The 19,743-nt window shown below is 45.8% G+C and overlaps 1 protein-coding gene across 3 annotated transcripts in view; it reads right to left on the reverse strand.

The window, feature by feature from the left end:
* PLEKHG7 (pleckstrin homology and RhoGEF domain containing G7) overlaps positions 1-19,743 on the reverse strand; it is a 355,229-nt gene that overhangs the window by 102,847 nt on the left and 232,639 nt on the right. For all 3 annotated transcript variants that reach the window (XM_063927631.1, XM_063927630.1, XM_063927632.1), the window contains one exon: positions 7,806-7,933. In XM_063927631.1, coding sequence (XP_063783701.1) covers positions 7,806-7,933 — 128 coding nt within the window. The remainder of the gene's footprint in view (positions 1-7,805; positions 7,934-19,743) is intronic.

Consider the following 19,743-nt stretch of genomic DNA (forward strand, 5'->3'; position numbering starts at 1 on the left):
TCAGTCGGGATCCCGGTGTCGGTCTCCTGTCCGCTGGGATCCCATACCGATCCCCTTATTACAACTCCTGATCTACATCACCACCACCTGCTGATTGCTTCTGCAGTCAATCATTGATATTAATCTTTATTTCCATTTTAGATATCTGGGTCACCACGGCTATTCATCTATATTCTACCCAAAGTTTATCATGTCTCCCTCCACATGTAACTTATCCTACCTACTGATTTTTCGCAATTTTTTTTCCCCTGCTTTTATTGTTGTTTTATATTTGTCATTGCCTCACATATTGCCTTTCAGGTACTCCTGTGGTTGTGGTATGAAAAGTCAACATTCAGACTGTCGACGTGGACTTTAGGTCAATAACAAATACAGTACATCGACATTCAATTATGTCAACATGGTTCATAATGGGAACATTAAACATATCAACAGCAAACTGTTGACATACATTGCCAGACCCTAACATGAGCAAAATACTGTATGTTGACATTCTGTTGTCAACATGTTAAATGTCAACATTATGAACATGCCACCATCATTGAACGTCAGCATAATGGACTGCAGAATTCCGATCTTACCTCCTGACATGATACAGATAAATATCATTGTTTCAGTGCATGCGTACTCTACTTGTAAACGTCACAACATCGCTGTCACCTTCAAATGATAAACCTACGCTCATGCCTGTTTGTGTTTCCTTTTGTTGGATTGTTAAAATCCTTGACCTTGCAATCACTTAAAAATTCATCACGTGATCTTTACTTTTTTGCTTGCACTCCTACTGCTGTAGAACTATACATCCCAGCATGCCCTGCCACAAGTTTATAATTCCCCAACATCAAAACTATGGCAAGGCATGCTGCATACCTCCCAACTGTCCAGCATTCAGTGGGACAGTCCCATTTCCCTGAGACTGTCCCGCTTTCCCACATGCGGCCAGCAGTATCCCGCGGTGGGGGGCCCCAAACATCGCTGCTCTGCATGGCAGAGCCGCAGGAGATGAAGAGAATAGATGCCGTGCACATGTGCACAACATCTATTAACAGTGAGGGGGGAGCATGGGTGCAGCCCAGGATCTCGGAGAGTGCTGGCACGCCCCCATAGTGACCAGAATGGGGGGTTCCACCAGACCGCGCCACTTTTTGTGAAGCTCCGCCCCCTTTGACCAAAGTTGGGAGGTAAGATGTTAGGAGGTGTCGTTCCACAGCAGCTGGTATGCCACAAATTGCCTACCCCTGCATTAGAGTGAGATGGTGCAAAATGATAAAACAAAGGACAGTTTACAGTCCTACGCCTATGTGGTGTTTCCACAAATCCTGACCCTCTACATCTGCCCCTCATCAAAGCATTTCACTAATGTCTCTTGTTAGGCTAGTTTTGTATTTTGTGCTGTAAAGTCACATGAAAAGCACTTTGAGTCATATTAGGAGAAACATGCTATATAAAATAAGAATTTACTTACCGATAATTCTATTTCTCATAGTCCGTAGTGGATGCTGGGAACTCCGTAAGGACCATGGGGAATAGCGGCTCCGCAGGAGACTGGGCACAAAAGTAAAAGCTTTATGACTAGCTGGTGTGCACTGGCTCCTCCCCCTATGACCCTCCTCCAAGCCTCAGTTAGGATACTGTGCCCGGACGAGCGTACATAATAAGGAAGGATCTTGAATCCCGGGTAAGACTCATACCAGCCACACCAATCACACCGTACAACTTGTGATCTGAACCCAGTTAACAGTATGATAAACGTAGGAGCCTCTGAAAAGATGGCTCACAACAATAAACAACCCGATTTTTGTAACAATAACTATATACAAGTATTGCAGACAATCCGCACTTGGGATGGGCGCCCAGCATCCACTACGGACTATGAGAAATAGAATTATCGGTAAGTAAATTCTTATTTTCTCTGACGTCCTAGTGGATGCTGGGAACTCCGTAAGGACCATGGGGATTATACCAAAGCTCCCAAACGGGCGGGAGAGTGCGGATGACTCTGCAGCACCGAATGAGAGAACTCCAGGTCCTCCTCAGCCAGGGTATCGAATTTGTAAAATTTAGCAAACGTGTTTGCCCCTGACCAAGTAGCTGCTCGGCAAAGTTGTAAAGCCGAGACCCCTCGGGCAGCCGCCCAAGATGAGCCCACCTTCCTTGTGGAATGGGCTTTTACAGATTTTGGCTGTGGCAGGCCTGCCACAGAATGTGCAAGCTGAATCGTACTACAAATCCAACGAGCAATCGTCTGCTTAGAAGCAGGAGCACCCAGCTTGTTGGGTGCATACAGGATAAACAGCGAGTCAGATTTTCTGACTCCAGCCGTCCTGGAAACATATATTTTCAGGGCCCTGACTACGTCCAGCAACTTGGAGTCCTCCAAGTCCCTAGTAGCCGCAGGCACCACAATAGGCTGGTTCATGTGAAACGCTGAAACCACCTTAGGGAGAAATTGAGGGCGAGTCCTCAGTTCTGCCCTGTCTGAATGAAAAATTAGGTAAGGGCTTTTATATGATAAAGCCGCCAATTCTGAGACACGCCTGGCTGAAGCCAGGGCTAACAGCATGACCACTTTCCATGTGAGATATTTTAATTCCACAGTGGTGAGTGGTTCAAACCAATGTGACTTTAGGAGACTCAAACACTACATTGAGATCCCAAGGTGCCACTGGAGGCACAAAAGGAGGCTGTATATGCAGTACCCCTTTGACAAACGTCTGAACTTCAGGCACTGAAGCCAGTTCTTTTTGGAAGAATATTGACAGGGCCAAAATTTGAACCTTAATGGACCCTAATTTTAGGCCCATAGATAGTCCTGTTTGCACGAAATGCAGGAAACGACCCAGTTGAAATTCCTCTGTAGGGGCCTTCTTGGCCTCACACCCCGCAACATATTTTCGCCAAATGCGGTGATAATGTTTCGCGGTTACATCCTTCCTGGCCTTGATCAGGGTAGGGATGACTTCATCTGGAATGCCTTTTTCCTTCAGGATCCGGCGTTCAACCTCCATGCCGTCAAACGCAGCCGCGGTAAGTCTTGGAACAGACAAGGTCCCTGCTGGAGCAGGTCCTTTCTTAGAGGTAGAGGCCACGGGTCCTCCGTGAGCATCTCTTGAAGTTCCGGGTACCAAGTCCTCCTTGGCCAATCCGGAGCCACGAGTATAGTTCTTACTCCTCTCCTTCTTATGATTCTCAATACTTTGGGTATGAGAGGCAGAGGAGGGAACACATACACTGACTGGTACACCCACGGTGTTACCAGAGCGTCCACCGCTATCGCCTGAGGGTCCCTTGACCTGGCGCAATATCTGTCTAGTTTCTTGTTGAGACGAGACGCCATCATGTCCACCTTTGGTTTTTCCCAACGGTTTACAATCACGTGGAAGACTTCTGGGTGAAGTCCCCACTCCCCCGGGTGGAGGTCGTGTCTGCTGAGGAAGTCTGCTTCCCAGTTGTCCACTCCCGGAATGAACACCGCTGACAGTGCTGTCACATAATTTTCCGCCCAGCGAAGAATTCTTGCAGCTTCTGCCATTGCCCTCCTGCTTCTTGTGCCGCCCTGTCTGTTTACGTGGGCGACTGCCGTGATGTTGTCCGATTGGATCAATACCGACTGACCCTGAAGCAGAGGCCTTGCTTGACTTAGGGCATTGTAAATTGCCCTTAGTTCCAGGATATTTATGTGAAGAGACGTTTCCATGCTTGATCACAAGCCCTGGAAATTTCTTCCCTCTGTGACTGCTCCCCAGCCTCTCAGGCTGGCATCCGTGGTCACCAGAATCCAGTCCTGAATGCCGAATCTGCGGCCCTCTAGAAGATGAGCACTCTGCAACCACCACAGGAGAGACACCCTTGTCCTTGGAGATAGGGTTATCCGCTGATGCATCTGAAGATGCGATCCGGACCATTTGTCCAGCAGATCCCACTGAAAAGTTCTTGCATGGAATCTTCCGAATGGAATCGCTTCGTAAGAAGCCACCATCTTTCCCAGGACCCTTGTGCATTGATGCACTGACACTTGTCCTGGTTTCAGGAGGTTCCTGACTAGCTCGGATAACTCCCTGGCCTTCTCCTCCGGGAGAAACACCTTTTTCTGGACTGTGTCCAGAATCATCCCTAGGAACAGTAGACGTGTTGTTGGAATCAGCTGCGATTTTGGAATATTTAGAATCCACCCGTGCTGACGTAGCACTACCTGAGATAGTGCTACTCCGACCTCTAACTGTTCCCTGGACCTTGCCCTTATCAGGAGATCGTCCAAGTAAGGGATAATTAAGACGCCTTTTCTTCGAAGAATCATCATCATTTCGGCCATTACCTTGGTAAAGACCCGTGGTGCCGTGGACAATCCAAACGGCAGCGTCTGAAACTGATAATGACAGTTTTGTACCACAAACCTGAGGTACCCTTGGTGAGAAGGGTAGATTGGGACATGGAGATAAGCATCTTTGATGTCCAGAGACACCATATAGTCCCCTTCTTCTAGGTTCGCTATCACTGCTCTGAGTGACTCCATCTTGAATTTGAACCTTTTTATGTAAGTGTTCAATGATTTCAGATTTAAAATCGGTCTCACCGAGCCGTCCGGCTTCGGTACCACAAACAGCGTGGAGTAATACCCCTTTCCCTGTTGTAGGAGGGGTACCTTGATTATCACCTGCTGGGAATACAGCTTGTGAATAGCTTCCAATACTGCCTCGCTGTCGGAGGGAGACGTTGGTAGAGCAGACTTCAGGAACCGGCGAGGGGGAGACGTCTCGAATTCCAATTTGTACCCCTGTGATACTAACTGCAGGATCCAGGGGTCCACTTGCGAGTGAGCCCACTGCGCGTTGAAATTTTTGAGACGGGCCCCCACCGTGCCTGAGTCCGCTTGTAAAGCCCCAGCGTCATGCTGAAGACTTGGCAGAAGCGGGGGAGGGCTTCTGATCCTGGGAAGAGGCTGCCTGCTGCAGTCTTTTTCCCCTTCCTCTGCCCCGGGGCAGAAATGAGTGGCCTTTTGCCCGCTTGCCCTTAGGACTGAGTTTGAAAAGACGGTGTCTTTTTCTGCTGAGAGGTGACCTGGGGTAAAAAGGTGGATTTCCCAGCCGTCGCCGTGGCCACCAGGTCCGATAGACCGACCCCAAATAACTCCTCCCCTTTATACGGCAAAACTTCCATATGCCGTTTGGAATCCGCATCACCTGACCACTGTCGTGTCCATAAACTTCTTCTGGCAGAAATGGACAGCGCACTTACTCTTGATGCCAGGGTGCAAATATCCCTCTGTGCATCTCGCATATATAGTAATGCATCCTTTAAATGCTCTATAGTCAATAATATACTGTCCCTATCCAGGGTATCAATATTTTCAGTCAGGGAATCCGACCAAGCCACTCCAGCGCTGCACATCCAGGCTGAGGCGATTGCTGGTCGTAGTATAACACCAGTATGTGTGTATATACCCTTTAGGATATTTTCCAGCTTTCTATCAGCTGGTTCCTTGAGGGCGGCCGTATCAGGAGACGGCAACGCCACTTGTTTTGATAAGCGTGTGAGCGCCTTATCTACCCTAGGGGGTGTTTCCCAACGCGCCCTAACCTCTGGCGGGAAAGGGTATAATGCCAATAATTTATTAGAAATCAGCAGTTTTTTATCGGGGGAAACTCACGCTTTGTCACACACCTCATTTAATTCATCTGATTCAGGAAAAACTATGGGTAGTTTTTTCACACCCCACATAATACCCCTTTTTGTGGTACTTGTAGTATCAGAAATGTTCAAAGCCTCCTTCATTGCCGTGATCATGTAACGTGTGGCCCTACTGGACATTACGTTTGTCTCGTCAACGTCGACGCTGGAGTCAGTATCCGTGTCTGGGTCTGTGTCAACCATCTGAGGTAACGGGCGCTTTAGAGCCCCTGACGGTGTTTGAGACGCCTGGACAGGCACTAACTGATTTGCCGGCTGTCTCATGTCGTCAACAGTTTTTTGCAAAGTGCTGACACTGTCACGTAATTCCTTCCATACGACCATCCAGTCAGGTGTCGACTCCCTAGGGGGTGACATCACTATTACAGGCAATTGCTCCGCCTCCACATCATTTTCCTCCTCATACATGTCGACACAATCGTACCGACACACAGCACACACACAGGGAATGCTCTGATAGAGGACAGGACCCCACGAGCCCTTTGGGGAGACAGAGGGAGAGTTTGCCAGCACACACCAGAGCGCTATATATATACAGGGATAACCTTATATAAGTGTTTCTCCCTTCTATAGCTGCTGTATTTGTATTATCTGCCAATTAGTGCCCCCCCTCTCTTGTTTTACCCTGATTCTGTAGCAGGACTGCAGGGGAGAGTCAGGGAGCCGTCCTTCCAGCGGAGCTGTGAGGGAAAATGGCGCTTGTGTGCTGAAGAGATAGGCTCCGCCCCCTTTTCGGCGGCCTTTTCTCCCGCTTTTTTTTTTTAGGAAAACTGACATGGGTTAAATGCATCCATATAGCCCAGGAGCTATATGTGATGCATTTCTTTAGCCATATAAGGTTTAAAACGTGTTTTATTGCGTCTCAGGGCGCTCCCCCCCAGCGCCCTGCACCCTCAGTGACCGGAGTGTGAAGTTTGCTGAGAGCAATGGCGCACAGCTGCAGTGCTGTGCGCTACCTTATTGAAGACAGGAACGTCTTCTGCCGCCGATTTTTCCGGACCTCTTCGCTCTTCTGGCTCTGTAAGGGGGCCGGCGGCGCGGCTCCGGGACCCATCCAAGCTGAGCCTGTGATCGTCCCTCTGGAGCTAATGTCCAGTAGCCAAGAAGCCCAATCCACTCTGCATGCAGGTGAGTTCGCTTCTTCTCCCCTTAGTCCCACGATGCAGTGAGCCTGTTGCCAGCAGGTCTCACTGAAAATAAAAAACCTATTTAAACTTTTACTCTAAGCAGCTCAGGAGAGCTACCTAGCATGTACCCTTCTCGGCCGGGCACAAAAATCTAACTGAGGCTTGGAGGAGGGTCATAGGGGGAGGAGCCAGTGCACACCAGCTAGTCATAAAGCTTTTACTTTTGTGCCCAGTCTCCTGCGGAGCCGCTATTCCCCATGGTCCTTACGGAGTTCCCAGCATCCACTAGGATGTCAGAGAAATATCATTATTTATTATCATTATTAGTATTATTATTAAAAACAACAACAACAACAACAACAATAACAACAACAACAACAACTTTGCTTTCTATCCTATAGTAGCACTTTACTCCTTTCTGGATAGCAACCTTAAAGAAGGGGCATATGAATAGCTTTATAAATCACTTGATTAAGGTCAGCTGCATTATGTCTATATGGAAATGATGGGGTTTATGTAACAGCCTGTGAACTGCACGCTCTGCAGAAATTTAGCCTGTGTTTTTAAAGCCGCATGCCACTTTAAAAATATGGGCAGACTCGCTGTAATTTCCGCAGAGCGTGCATCTCGCAGGCTATTACATACTGTAAGACCCGATAGCTTTGTCAGATTTGGCAGACTGAATTCCTAATAGCTATTTACTGTAACTGTAACTCTGTTAAAGAGATTTACGCAGTATATATGTGGAAAACATTGCGCAACACATGTGGCACCTTTTTGATCACGCAGAAGATTACATGCAATGAAAAGCCACCTACAGGAGACCCTACGACCCTGAAACAGTTTATATTTTCATTCGTCTATGCTTAAATTTCTCTGCTCACTATGCAGGCAGAGTGGCTGGATAGACTGTTAGTACAGGTAAAGGTAGAATTGAAGTTGGGCTACATGGAGATGCTATATAACTAAGATGTATAAAGCCACTCATACCATTATTAGAAAGCCACGGAGCATTATGCATATAATCGGAGGCACCATCTGATACTAGGAGATCTCCTGGGAACACTTCCAGACCAGGTATAGTCAGGACCACAGAGCTGCGTCTTCGGTCAGACTGCCTTTAAAAACAAAATAGCATTATTTCAACACATTTATTTATTTATTATTTATTACCAGTTATTTATATAGCGCGCACAAATTCCGCAGCGCTTTACAGAGAATATTCAGTCATTCACATCAGTCCCTGCCCCAGTGGAGCTTACAATCTATATTCCCTATCACATGTACACGCACACACATTCATGCTAGGGTTAATTTTGTTGGGAGCCAATTAACCTACCAGTATATTTTTGGATTGTGGGAGGAAACCGGAGTACCCGGAGGAAACCCACGCAAGTACGGGGAGAATATACAAACTCCCCACAGTTAGGGCCATGGTGGGAATCGAACCCATGACCTCAGTGCTGTGAGGCAGTAATGCTAACCATTACACCATCCGTATTCAACTTTATTGCCACATGTCACAGTGTATGCACCCATGCTTCATGTTAATCTGATAATCTGGAAGTGAAAATTTGAAAGACTTATACAGGTTGTGTATCCCATATCCAAATATTCCGAAATACGGAATATTCCGAAATACGGACTTTTTTGAGTGAGAGTGAGATAGTGAAACCTTTGTTTTTTGATGGCTCAATGTACACAAACTTTGTTTAATACACAAAGGTATTAATAATATTGTATTAAATGACCTTCAGGCTGTGTATATAAGGTGTATATGAAACATAAATGAATTGTGTGAATGTAGACACTTTGTTTACTGTACAAAGTTATAAAAAATATTGGCTAAAATGACCTTCAGGCTGTGTGTATAAGGTGTATATGAAACATAAATGCATTCTGTGCTTAGACTTGGGTCCCATCACCATGATATCTCATTATGGTATCTAATTATTCCAAAATACGGAAAAATCCGATATCCAAAATACCTCTGGTCCCAAGCATTTTGGATAAGGGATACTCAACCTGTATATGTATTTATGTGTCCGCATCCCCGAATCTCCTTTCTATAGGAAGGAGTGGTGCTCCTAAAACAAGAGCCTTCTAAAGTTTTCAGAGATTGCAGAATATTAGGAGGCCCTATCGGACCCCTAATGACTACTGACCAGTTACATAAAATATGCAAACATTATCATTTCCGCATGTGTAATGGGCCATTTTAGTGATCATAGTGAGAATGGAGGTGGTAGTGTCCAGAAAAGTGTTATAATAATTATGTGTGTAAGTTGGCAGAGACTTGGTATTGTGATGTAATATAGCGTGTGTGTGTGTGTGTGTGTGTGTGTGTGTGTGTGTGTGTGTGTGTGTGTGTGTGTGTGCTATAATGTGTGAGTAGGTGGGCATTAGCTGCTTACTGTGCTAACAATATTGCCGTTTACTGTATGTGCTTGGAGCAACGCATATTTTCTTCTTACAATTTCTAGACTTCTAATGGTGCATGTACACTATGCAACCCAGCTGTGGATGGAAAGGAGAGGAAGATGCGGCAGTGAACACAATTCAGAGGTTGCGCCACCGGCACTAGCTGCTCTGAGTACCAGTGCCTGGTGGTAATAGTGTGGTAAACATGGGCTGCACAAGCACTCCTCTAACACTAGGTACCTAGGATTAGATATTTTTCACAAAGGAATTAGTATTAAGTCACAGATAAAGAATAACTGTATATGGTGCAAGTTGCTCATATCCATTTTACCCTAGATTGTGGACTTTTTTTCTCAATTCTGCATCTTTGTTTGGTAATAGTGTACTAGGTAATTAGGATTACTGTTTTGGCACGGTTAAGTTTCAAAGTCAGTGGAAAACTAAACAGGGCAATTTGGCGTGTTTTGAGGATAAGTGTATGCTGACACACAGGGACGGATTGGGGCCTTAATTCGGCCCTGGCAATCGTGAACGGGGGTGATGCGAGCGCCTCACAGGGGCGTGTCGCACGACATATGGGGTGTGCCGTGTCATGGGGGCGTGGACTCGTGGCACCCCCCCTTCATTACCATGGCAACGGCTGCTGGGGCGCACAGCGAGTCCGGGGGCGTGGACTCGCGTCACGCCCCCATGGAGACGATGGTACCAGAGAGCCGGAGGCTGCATTGTGTGTGGCCTTCCCAGCTCTCTGAGTGACTGATTCGGCCCATCAGCCCTTCTGGCATGTGCCAGAAGTGCCAGATGGCCAGTCCGGCCATGCTGACACATATGTACATTGACTTTTACCCTAAAATTTAGAAACCAATGAAGACATATATAAACCACTGGAACAAAAAATCCCTCTGAAAACCTATGTATCAATTAATTATCAATGGATAAAAAGTACTATATATATAGGTGTTTCAATTGTTGTCATTCTAGTGGTGGATAAATTCAAGCAAACACAAATATTGATTAAAATAAATTATCTGAGTGTCAAGTTATGGTGGGCGCAAAGTTAATAAATGACAAGTTTGAAATCCAGAAAGGATTACAGCGATTTTCCACCAGTTTCGCATCCATTCAATTTACCAAGCTGAATCCTGCTGTAATCACGCTTTAGACCAAAACACCATTTTTCCAGAGATTTGTGCATGTGCAGTAAGAAAATCTCTGGGAAAATGTCTGCCACACCATTTTCCCGGAGATCTACACATGCACACTAAACTCTGGGACAGCATTAGGGTCCCTAGTGCCCAGAGTCTACAGCGCTGACGGATAGAGAGGAGGTGGCCCAGACAGAATCTGCACACAGGCCTTCTCCTCTCTAGAAATGCCCCGGTACACAGTGCTATCACCACTACCTCATGGTAAGTAATTCTATAGCTTACAGTAAAGTCACTTCTATCACTCAGTTCTTGGGAAAAGCAACAGGATTTCAGTGTGTGTGGACAATGTAAAAAGCGACCTTCATTTTTAAATGGTGAGGTTGATTCCTAAACTATATATGTAACAAGCAAATAGGTACAGCTGCAATGATTAAATTATAATGTATTTTTGGCATGATCATCAATATTACAAAATAAGTATAATTCTCTGCCATATCAGAATAAATAAGATTTAAAACCTACCGGTAAATCTTTTTCTCCTAGTCCGTAGAGGATGCTGGGGACTCTGTAAGGACCATGGGGTATAGACGGGCTCCGCAGGAGACATGGCCACTCTAAAGACTTTAGATGGGTGTGCACTGGCTCCTTCCTCTATGCCCCTCCTCCAGACCTCAGTTAAACAACTGTGCCCAGAGGAGACGGACAGTACGAGGAAAGGATTTTTGTTAATCTAAGGGCAAGATACATACCAGCCCACACCATCCACACCGTACGACTTGGAACATACGAACCAGTTAACAGTATGAAACAAACCAGCATCAGCCAGAGACTGATCAAAACTGTAACTTAACCCTTATGTAAGCAATAACTATATACAAGTCTTGCAGAATTTAGTCCGCACTGGGACGGGCGCCCAGCATCCTCTACGAACTAGGAGAAAAAGATTTACCGGTAGGTTTAAAATCTTATTTTCTCTTACGTCCTGGAGGATGCTGGGGACTCCGTAAGGACCATGGGGATTATACCAAAGCTCCAGACCAGGCCTAGAGTGCGGATGACTCTGCAGCACCGATTGAGCAAACATGAGGTCTTCCTCAGCCAAGGTATCAAACTTGTAGAATTTAGCAAAAGTGTTTGAACCCGACCAAGTAGCCGCTCGGCAAAGTTGCAATGTCGAGACACCTCGGGCAGCCGCCCAAGAAGAGCCCACCTTCCTAGTGGAATGGGCCTTTACCGAATTTGGTACCGGCAATCCAGCCGTAGAATGAGCCTGCTGAATCGTGTTACAGATCCAGCGGGCAATAGTCTGCTTAGAAGCAAGGGCGCCAACCTTGTTGGCTGCATACAGGACAAACAGTGCCTCTGTTTTCCTAACCCGAGCCGTCCTGGCTACATAAACCTTTAAGGCTCTGACTACATCAAGAGACTTGGAATCCTCCAAGTCCTCCGTAGCCACAGGCACCACAATAGGTTGGTTCATATGAAACGATGAAACCACCTTAGGCAGAAATTGAGGACGAGTCCATATCCATATATATATATATATATATATATATATATCCATATATATATATATATATATATCCTTGTGCTTTAACCCCGGCACTCACTTTCTCCGCAGCGGGATATAGCTTGCTCCTGTGCCTTCCCCATCCGCAGGTTCCCCTCCGGTGTAGATAAACAGAAAAAGAAAGAGGCGGCACTCGGAGACTTGCAAATAAAGGTGTATTCACAGTGGCATCTACGTTTCGGGGACCAAACTCCCCTTCGTCAGGATAAAGTGACAGTGCATCAAACAAACTTAAATAGCATAACTCATTACTCACCCCATGTGCACATGAGTTCAATCATCCGTTTGTTACCAACTGGGCATCCGTCGGAGCCTCCGCTCCGTGCTTCCGCCCTGATCAGCGTGGACCGGAAGTGACGTCGCGGGACCCCTCCGTTGTGTCCATGGCAACGCTACGTGTTATACAAATGTAACATCAGTGCAAAAAACGATAACACTACAATCATATCAAAAAGCAAAAAACAGTACATCAACACTTATATAGGATATGATTGTGCATAAAAAAGTGATATTTAGCTAAGACTTACTTTACATATTCTTATATTAAAACATGTTAATTACATGATCGTGAAATTCCTATAAAAACGGTAGCATATTACACCTGGCCTTGTCATTCTGATTAATAGTTTGGAATGTCCATCAGGCATCCTTTATTTCGGGTTTCAATTAACCCTTAAACTGTCATGCTATTATTGCAAAGTAGACGGCTTATCCAAACTGACAGCCCTTACTCGCTGCCCTTTTACTGGATCTATTACTAGGCCAGAACAAGAGGTATGTTTAATGAAAGAGCATAAATTGTTACTGACGACCTGACCAAAAAGGTGGTTATTAAATAAAGTTAATTAGGCCCAAATTATCATTGAGCCCATTGGGTTTTAGCGTGTTTAACCTGTGGATCCACATAGATTCGAGTTGTAGGAGCCTCTTGCCCCTGTTGCCCCCCCGTAAAGCTTCCGGGACGTGGTCTATGATGCGGTGTTTGAGGGTGGCCATACCGTGGCGAAATTCAGCAAAATGTTTAGCAACAGGCTGGTCACCCCCTCCTGTGGCTAGTGCATTTCTAATGGCCAACCTGTGCTGTGCCATCCTAACTTTAAATTGGCACTCTGTTTTGCCTATATAATAACGCCCGCATGGGCATATGATGGCATATATAACGAATTTTGTGCTACAGGTTAAGGGCCATTTGATTTTAAACTTCTTTCCTGTGTATGGGTGGGCGATGGAATCTCCAGGTGACATATATGTGCAAGTAGTACACCCAATACACTTAAAACATCCATTTTTTCTTGTCATAAAGTGGGTGGGTCTTGTTTTAAATTTGGACATATCGGTTTTCACCAAATGGTCTCTAATGCTCCTACCCCTTGTGTAACTGGACATCACTCGAGTACCCTTGAACACTTCCAGATCAGGATCGCTTGCGACTATCGGCCAAAGGGTACGTAATTTATATTGTACTTGTCTGCTATTCGTTTTGTATTCACATGCCCAAGGGATGGTTTTGGACATGTCTTTGACTCTATTTGGTGTAAATAGGTCATTTCTCTTGGCTGCAGTCGCCTTGGTGCGAGCTGCTGAAAGTAATTGCTGAGGGTACCCTCTCTCTCGGAACCTCTGTTCCATCTCATCAAGTTGGACATCTCTAGTATGGATTTGGCTGTTGGTTCTGCATACTCTAAGAAACTGTGAATAAGGCAGGCCTTTAATGGTCGCTGGTGGATGGAAGCTGTCATGTCGCAGTATAGTATTGCGGTCTGTAGGTTTCCTATACAAACAAGTTTCTAGCCTGCCATTTTTCAATTTAATCAGAATATCAAGAAAACAAATTTCATGGGGGCTGCTAACCAGCGTGAGTTTGGCTGGGCAGTCAGATTGATTGTGAATCTCAACTATCTCAATTAAATCCGAAATCTCACCTCGCCATAGAATGAGTACATCATCAATGTACCGACGGTATAAAAATAACCGTGCTGCTGTTGCTGGATTGGAAAAGAAGAGATCACCTTCAACCCCCCACATGTAAGAATTCGCGAACGAGGGTGCTACGGAAGATCCCATAGCACACCCCGTCCGTTGGAGAAAAAACTTATCATCAAAAATAAAATAATTATGTGATAAAGTAAATTGTAACAACTGTATCAGAAAGTCGATGTCTGGGCCTAAATAAGCGATGTTGCCTGTAATCAACCTTCTGACTGCCTGTATACCCGCCTGGTGGGGAATGCAGGTATACAGGCTGGCAACATCTATGGTGACCAGAGACACACCATCAGGTACCCGTTCTATGCTAGCCAGCAATTTCAACAGGGAACTGGAATCTTTTAGGTGTGTACTGGTACCCTGTACACAAGGTTGCAGAAAGACATCAAGGTATATGGCCACTGGCTCACACAGAGACCCTCGGGCAGAAATGATGGGTCTGCCCGGTGGTCTCTGTGCGTCCTTGTGGACCTTGGGTATAGTATAGAACACAGGGGATACTGGGTGTTCACAGAATAATTTGGCATATATTTCAGTAGTGATGATGCCTTCAACACGAGCCTGCTCCAACAGTTCTTTAAGTTCTTCTTTAAATTCTTGTGATGGATCTTTACTTAGAGTACTATAGGTGTTATAGTCCTGGAGCAATTTCAAGCATTCCTCCATATAATCCCCAATGTCCTGGATGACGATGGATCCGCCTTTATCAGCCCCGCGTATGACTATGTCTTTTCTATTACTTAATGACTTAAGGGCTGCTCTCTCATCTGGTCGGAGGTTATGGTGTATTGGTAACCTCTTTTCATCCGTTGTGTCGGCGGCTTCCAGCATCCTATGAAAAGTTTTGATCGAGGCATTGTGTGACACCGGGTCAAATCTCGACCTTGGGCCCAGTTTCTGTAGTCTCTGCGGTAGCGGATTTTTCACCGGTACAGTTGGTTGTTTACTAAAGTGCTCTTTTAATTTTAAAGTGCGGTGCAGTTTATAGGTGTTTACCTTCCATCTAAAATCGTCTCCAAACTGAGTGGGCACAAACGTGAGCCCTTTGTTCATAACCCTCTCCTCCGCCTGTGCCAACGGAGTCGACGAGAGGTTGAAGATTAGTGATTCTTGCCCTTCGGGGTTTTTTTCTTGATTTTGTCTTTTATTTTGACCACCTCTTCTGGTGTTACGACGTTTTCTCCCCGTGCTGCAAACCCTGCACGGGTTCTTGCCCCTAAAGGGGTCCCCCGTTGTGATCCAGATTTTGAGGAACCTCGGGCATCATCAGAGTCACTGGCTGAAGTCATGTTGTCTGTCGTACCTCTCCGTGGTCTAAACCTAAAGGGTGGGCGTGGCCTATGGTTGATATTGGCCGAGCCACCTAACCATGGGTATACCCTGTGTTGTGAATAATCCAACTGGACTTTGGTGAATTTTTCTTTTTTGAATTTTAGCAAATTGATGCGATACTGCTCGACTTGTGTTTCTAATTTCTCCAACAGAATTTTGGATTGTTCCGAAGTTAACAGGTCTTTATGTTCAGTTTCCAAATGAGTAATTAAGCCTTTTGTTTTCTCTACTTCCCTGGTAGACTCCTCTATAACCAGGAGGATTAAATCCATAGAGCACTTATTTAGCACCTGGATCCACTTTTTGCAAAATTCCATATTGTGGCGTCCAATCGTCGGTACATTATGGACCCTGAAGCCTCTCGGTAGTTGTTTGGCCCTATAATAGTCCGATAGTGTGCGACTATGGTAGACATAGTCCACCTCACGTTTCCTGAGACGGAGCAATTCTTTAATGGCCTCTGTATTGGAGGTAGCACCCCCTTCAGCAAATGCAGGTTCTTTGTGCAGAATTGCTTCAGCTTCCAGGTCAGAGAAGCTTAGTGTCTCTAAGGTGTCGCAGTGCAGCAAAAATGAAGAAGCATCATAGGGTTCAGGTGCTCTAGCTGCCATCTTGAAAAAAGTGCTTGTGCTAAAGTGCGTGCTTGTGATGTTACCCCACTCACCGTGCGGTGTAAGTGCTAAGTGGTGCAAAGATGAGTCCTGAAGAAATGATGAAATACTTGGTCCAACTGGACTAAATGTGGTGCCTTGGGAAAGGGGCTCTCTTGCATATGGCAGTGCAAATAGCTCCTATATTTCCTTGTGCTTTAACCCCGGCACTCACTTTCTCCGCAGCGGGATATAGCTTGCTCCTGTGCCTTCCCCATCCGCAGGTTCCCCTCCGGTGTAGATAAACAGAAAAAGAAAGAGGCGGCACTCGGAGACTTGCAAATAAAGGTGTATTCACAGTGGCATCTACGTTTCGGGGACCAAACTCCCCTTCGTCAGGATAAAGTGACAGTGCATCAAACAAACTTAAATAGCATAACTCATTACTCACCCCATGTGCACATGAGTTCAATCATCCGTTTGTTACCAACTGGGCATCCGTCGGAGCCTCCGCTCCGTGCTTCCGCCCTGATCAGCGTGGACCGGAAGTGACGTCGCGGGACCCCTCCGTTGTGTCCATGGCAACGCTACGTGTTATACAAATGTAACATCAGTGCAAAAAACGATAACACTACAATCATATCAAAAAGCAAAAAACAGTACATCAACACTTATATAGGATATGATTGTGCATAAAAAAGTGATATTTAGCTAAGACTTACTTTACATATTCTTATATTAAAACATGTTAATTACATGATCGTGAAATTCCTATAAAAACGGTAGCATATTACACCTGGCCCTGTCATTCTGATTAATAGTTTGGAATGTCCATCAGGCATCCTTTATTTCGGGTTTCAATTAACCCTTAAACTGCCCTATAATAGTCCGATAGTGTGCGACTATGGTAGACATAGTCCACCTCACGTTTCCTGAGACGGAGCAATTCTTTAATGGCCTCTGTATTGGAGGTAGCACCCCCTTCAGCAAATGCAGGTTCTTTGTGCAGAATTGCTTCAGCTTCCAGGTCAGAGAAGCTTAGTGTCTCTAAGGTGTCGCAGTGCAGCAAAAATGAAGAAGCATCATAGGGTTCAGGTGCTCTAGCTGCCATCTTGAAAAAAGTGCTTGTGCTAAAGTGCGTGCTTGTGATGTTACCCCACTCACCGTGCGGTGTAAGTGCTAAGTGGTGCAAAGATGAGTCCTGAAGAAATGATGAAATACTTGGTCCAACTGGACTAAATGTGGTGCCTTGGGAAAGGGGCTCTCTTGCATATGGCAGTGCAAATAGCTCCTATATTTCCTTGTGCTTTAACCCCGGCACTCACTTTCTCCGCAGCGGGATATAGCTTGCTCCTGTGCCTTCCCCATCCGCAGGTTCCCCTCCGGTGTAGATAAACAGAAAAAGAAAGAGGCGGCACTCGGAGACTTGCAAATAAAGGTGTATTCACAGTGGCATCTACGTTTCGGGGACCAAACTCCCCTTCGTCAGGATAAAGTGACAGTGCATCAAACAAACTTAAATAGCATAACTCATTACTCACCCCATGTGCACATGAGTTCAATCATCCGTTTGTTACCAACTGGGCATCCGTCGGAGCCTCCGCTCCGTGCTTCCGCCCTGATCAGCGTGGACCGGAAGTGACGTCGCGGGACCCCTCCGTTGTGTCCATGGCAACGCTACGTGTTATACAAATGTAACATCAGTGCAAAAAACGATAACACTACAATCATATCAAAAAGCAAAAAACAGTACATCAACACTTATATAGGATATGATTGTGCATAAAAAAGTGATATAGGCAAAACAGAGTGCCAATTTAAAGTTAGGATGGCACAGCACAGGTTGGCCATTAGAAATGCACTAGCCACAGGAGGGGGTGACCAGCCTGTTGCTAAACATTTTGCTGAATTTCGCCACGGTATGGCCACCCTCAAACACCGCATCATAGACCACGTCCCGGAAGCTTTACGGGGGGGGCAACAGGGGCAAGAGGCTCCTACAACTCGAATCTATGTGGATCCACAGGTTAAACACGCTAAAACCCAATGGGCTCAATGATAATTTGGGCCTAATTAACTTTATTTAATAACCACCTTTTTGGTCAGGTCGTCAGTAACAATTTATGCTCTTTCATTAAACATACCTCTTGTTCTGGCCTAGTAATAGATCCAGTAAAAGGGCAGCGAGTAAGGGCTGTCAGTTTGGATAAGCCGTCTACTTTGCAATAATAGCATGACAGTTTAAGGGTTAATTGAAACCCGAAATAAAGGATGCCTGATGGACATTCCAAACTATTAATCAGAATGACAGGGCCAGGTGTAATATGCTACCGTTTTTATAGGAATTTCACGATCATGTAATTAACATGTTTTAATATAAGAATATGTAAAGTAAGTCTTAGCTAAATATCACTTTTTTATGCACAATCATATCCTATATAAGTGTTGATGTACTGTTTTTTGCTTTTTGATATGATTGTAGTGTTATCGTTTTTTGCACTGATGTTACATTTGTATAACACGTAGCGTTGCCATGGACACAACGGAGGGGTCCCGCGACGTCACTTCCGGTCCACGCTGATCAGGGCGGAAGCACGGAGCGGAGGCTCCGACGGATGCCCAGTTGGTAACAAACGGATGATTGAACTCATGTGCACATGGGGTGAGTAATGAGTTATGCTATTTAAGTTTGTTTGATGCACTGTCACTTTATCCTGACGAAGGGGAGTTTGGTCCCCGAAACGTAGATGCCACTGTGAATACACCTTTATTTGCAAGTCTCCGAGTGCCGCCTCTTTCTTTTTCTGTTTATATATATATATATATATATCAATCTATCGAGTCCACATATATATATCAATAATACACTCACTGCGCCAAATAAATGTGCCCCCCCCCCCTCCTTTTTGCCCTCTGTACTTGTGTTCAGCATGGGAGAGTCCGGGGAGCAGCTTCTCTGCAGCGTGCTGTGGAGAAAATGGCGCTGGTTAGTGCTGGAGGATCAAGCTCCGCCCCCTCAACGGCAGGCTTCGGTCCCGCTCAAATCCTTTATACTGGCGGGTGTTTATTTAATATACTGCCTCACCAGTATATATATATGTCAGCCAGTGTCCCTTGAGGTTTATTATTGCTGCCCAGGGCGCCCCCCCTGCGCCCTGCACCCATACAGTGTCGTCAGTGTGTGTGAATGTGGGAGCAATGGCGCGCAGCGTTACCGCTGCGCAGTACCTCGGTAAAGATCTGAAGTCTTCTGCCGCCTGTGAAGTCTTCTTTCTTCTTATACTCACCTGGCTTCTATCTTCCGGCTCTGTGAGGAGGATGGCGGCGCGGCTCCGGGACGAACAGCGAGGATGAGACCTGCGTTCCAACCCTCTGGAGCTAATGGTGTCCAGTAGCCTAAGAAGCAGCGCCTATCATTTAAGTAGGTCTGCTTCTCTCCCCTCAGTCCCACGATGCAGGGAGCCTGTTGCCAGCAGTGCTCCCTGAAAATAAAAAACCTAATAAAAGTATTTTTCAGGGAAACTCAGTAGATCTCCCCTTCAGTGCACCCAGTCTCCTCTGGGCACAGGATCTAACTGAGGTCTGGAGGAGGGGCATAGAGGGAGGAGCCAGTGCACACCCATCTAAAGTCTTTAGAGTGCCCGTGTCTCCTGCGGAGCCCGTCTATACCCCATGGTCCTTACGGAGACCCCAGCATCCTCTAGGACGTAAGAGAAATAATAATTATATTTTAGGAGCCATCAAGGTGTGGACACTTGTACATGTTTCTGCACAGTTCTGATTAGTTTAGATTGCAAGATCGCAAGAGCAGGGCCTTCTCCCTCATGTGCCTTGCCTTCTCTTATGTACACTATCTTGTACTCAATACTCCCTTTGATGGC

The sequence above is a fragment of the Pseudophryne corroboree genome, chromosome 6, assembly GCF_028390025.1.
Source record: "Pseudophryne corroboree isolate aPseCor3 chromosome 6, aPseCor3.hap2, whole genome shotgun sequence".
Taxonomy (NCBI): Eukaryota; Metazoa; Chordata; class Amphibia; order Anura; family Myobatrachidae; genus Pseudophryne; species Pseudophryne corroboree.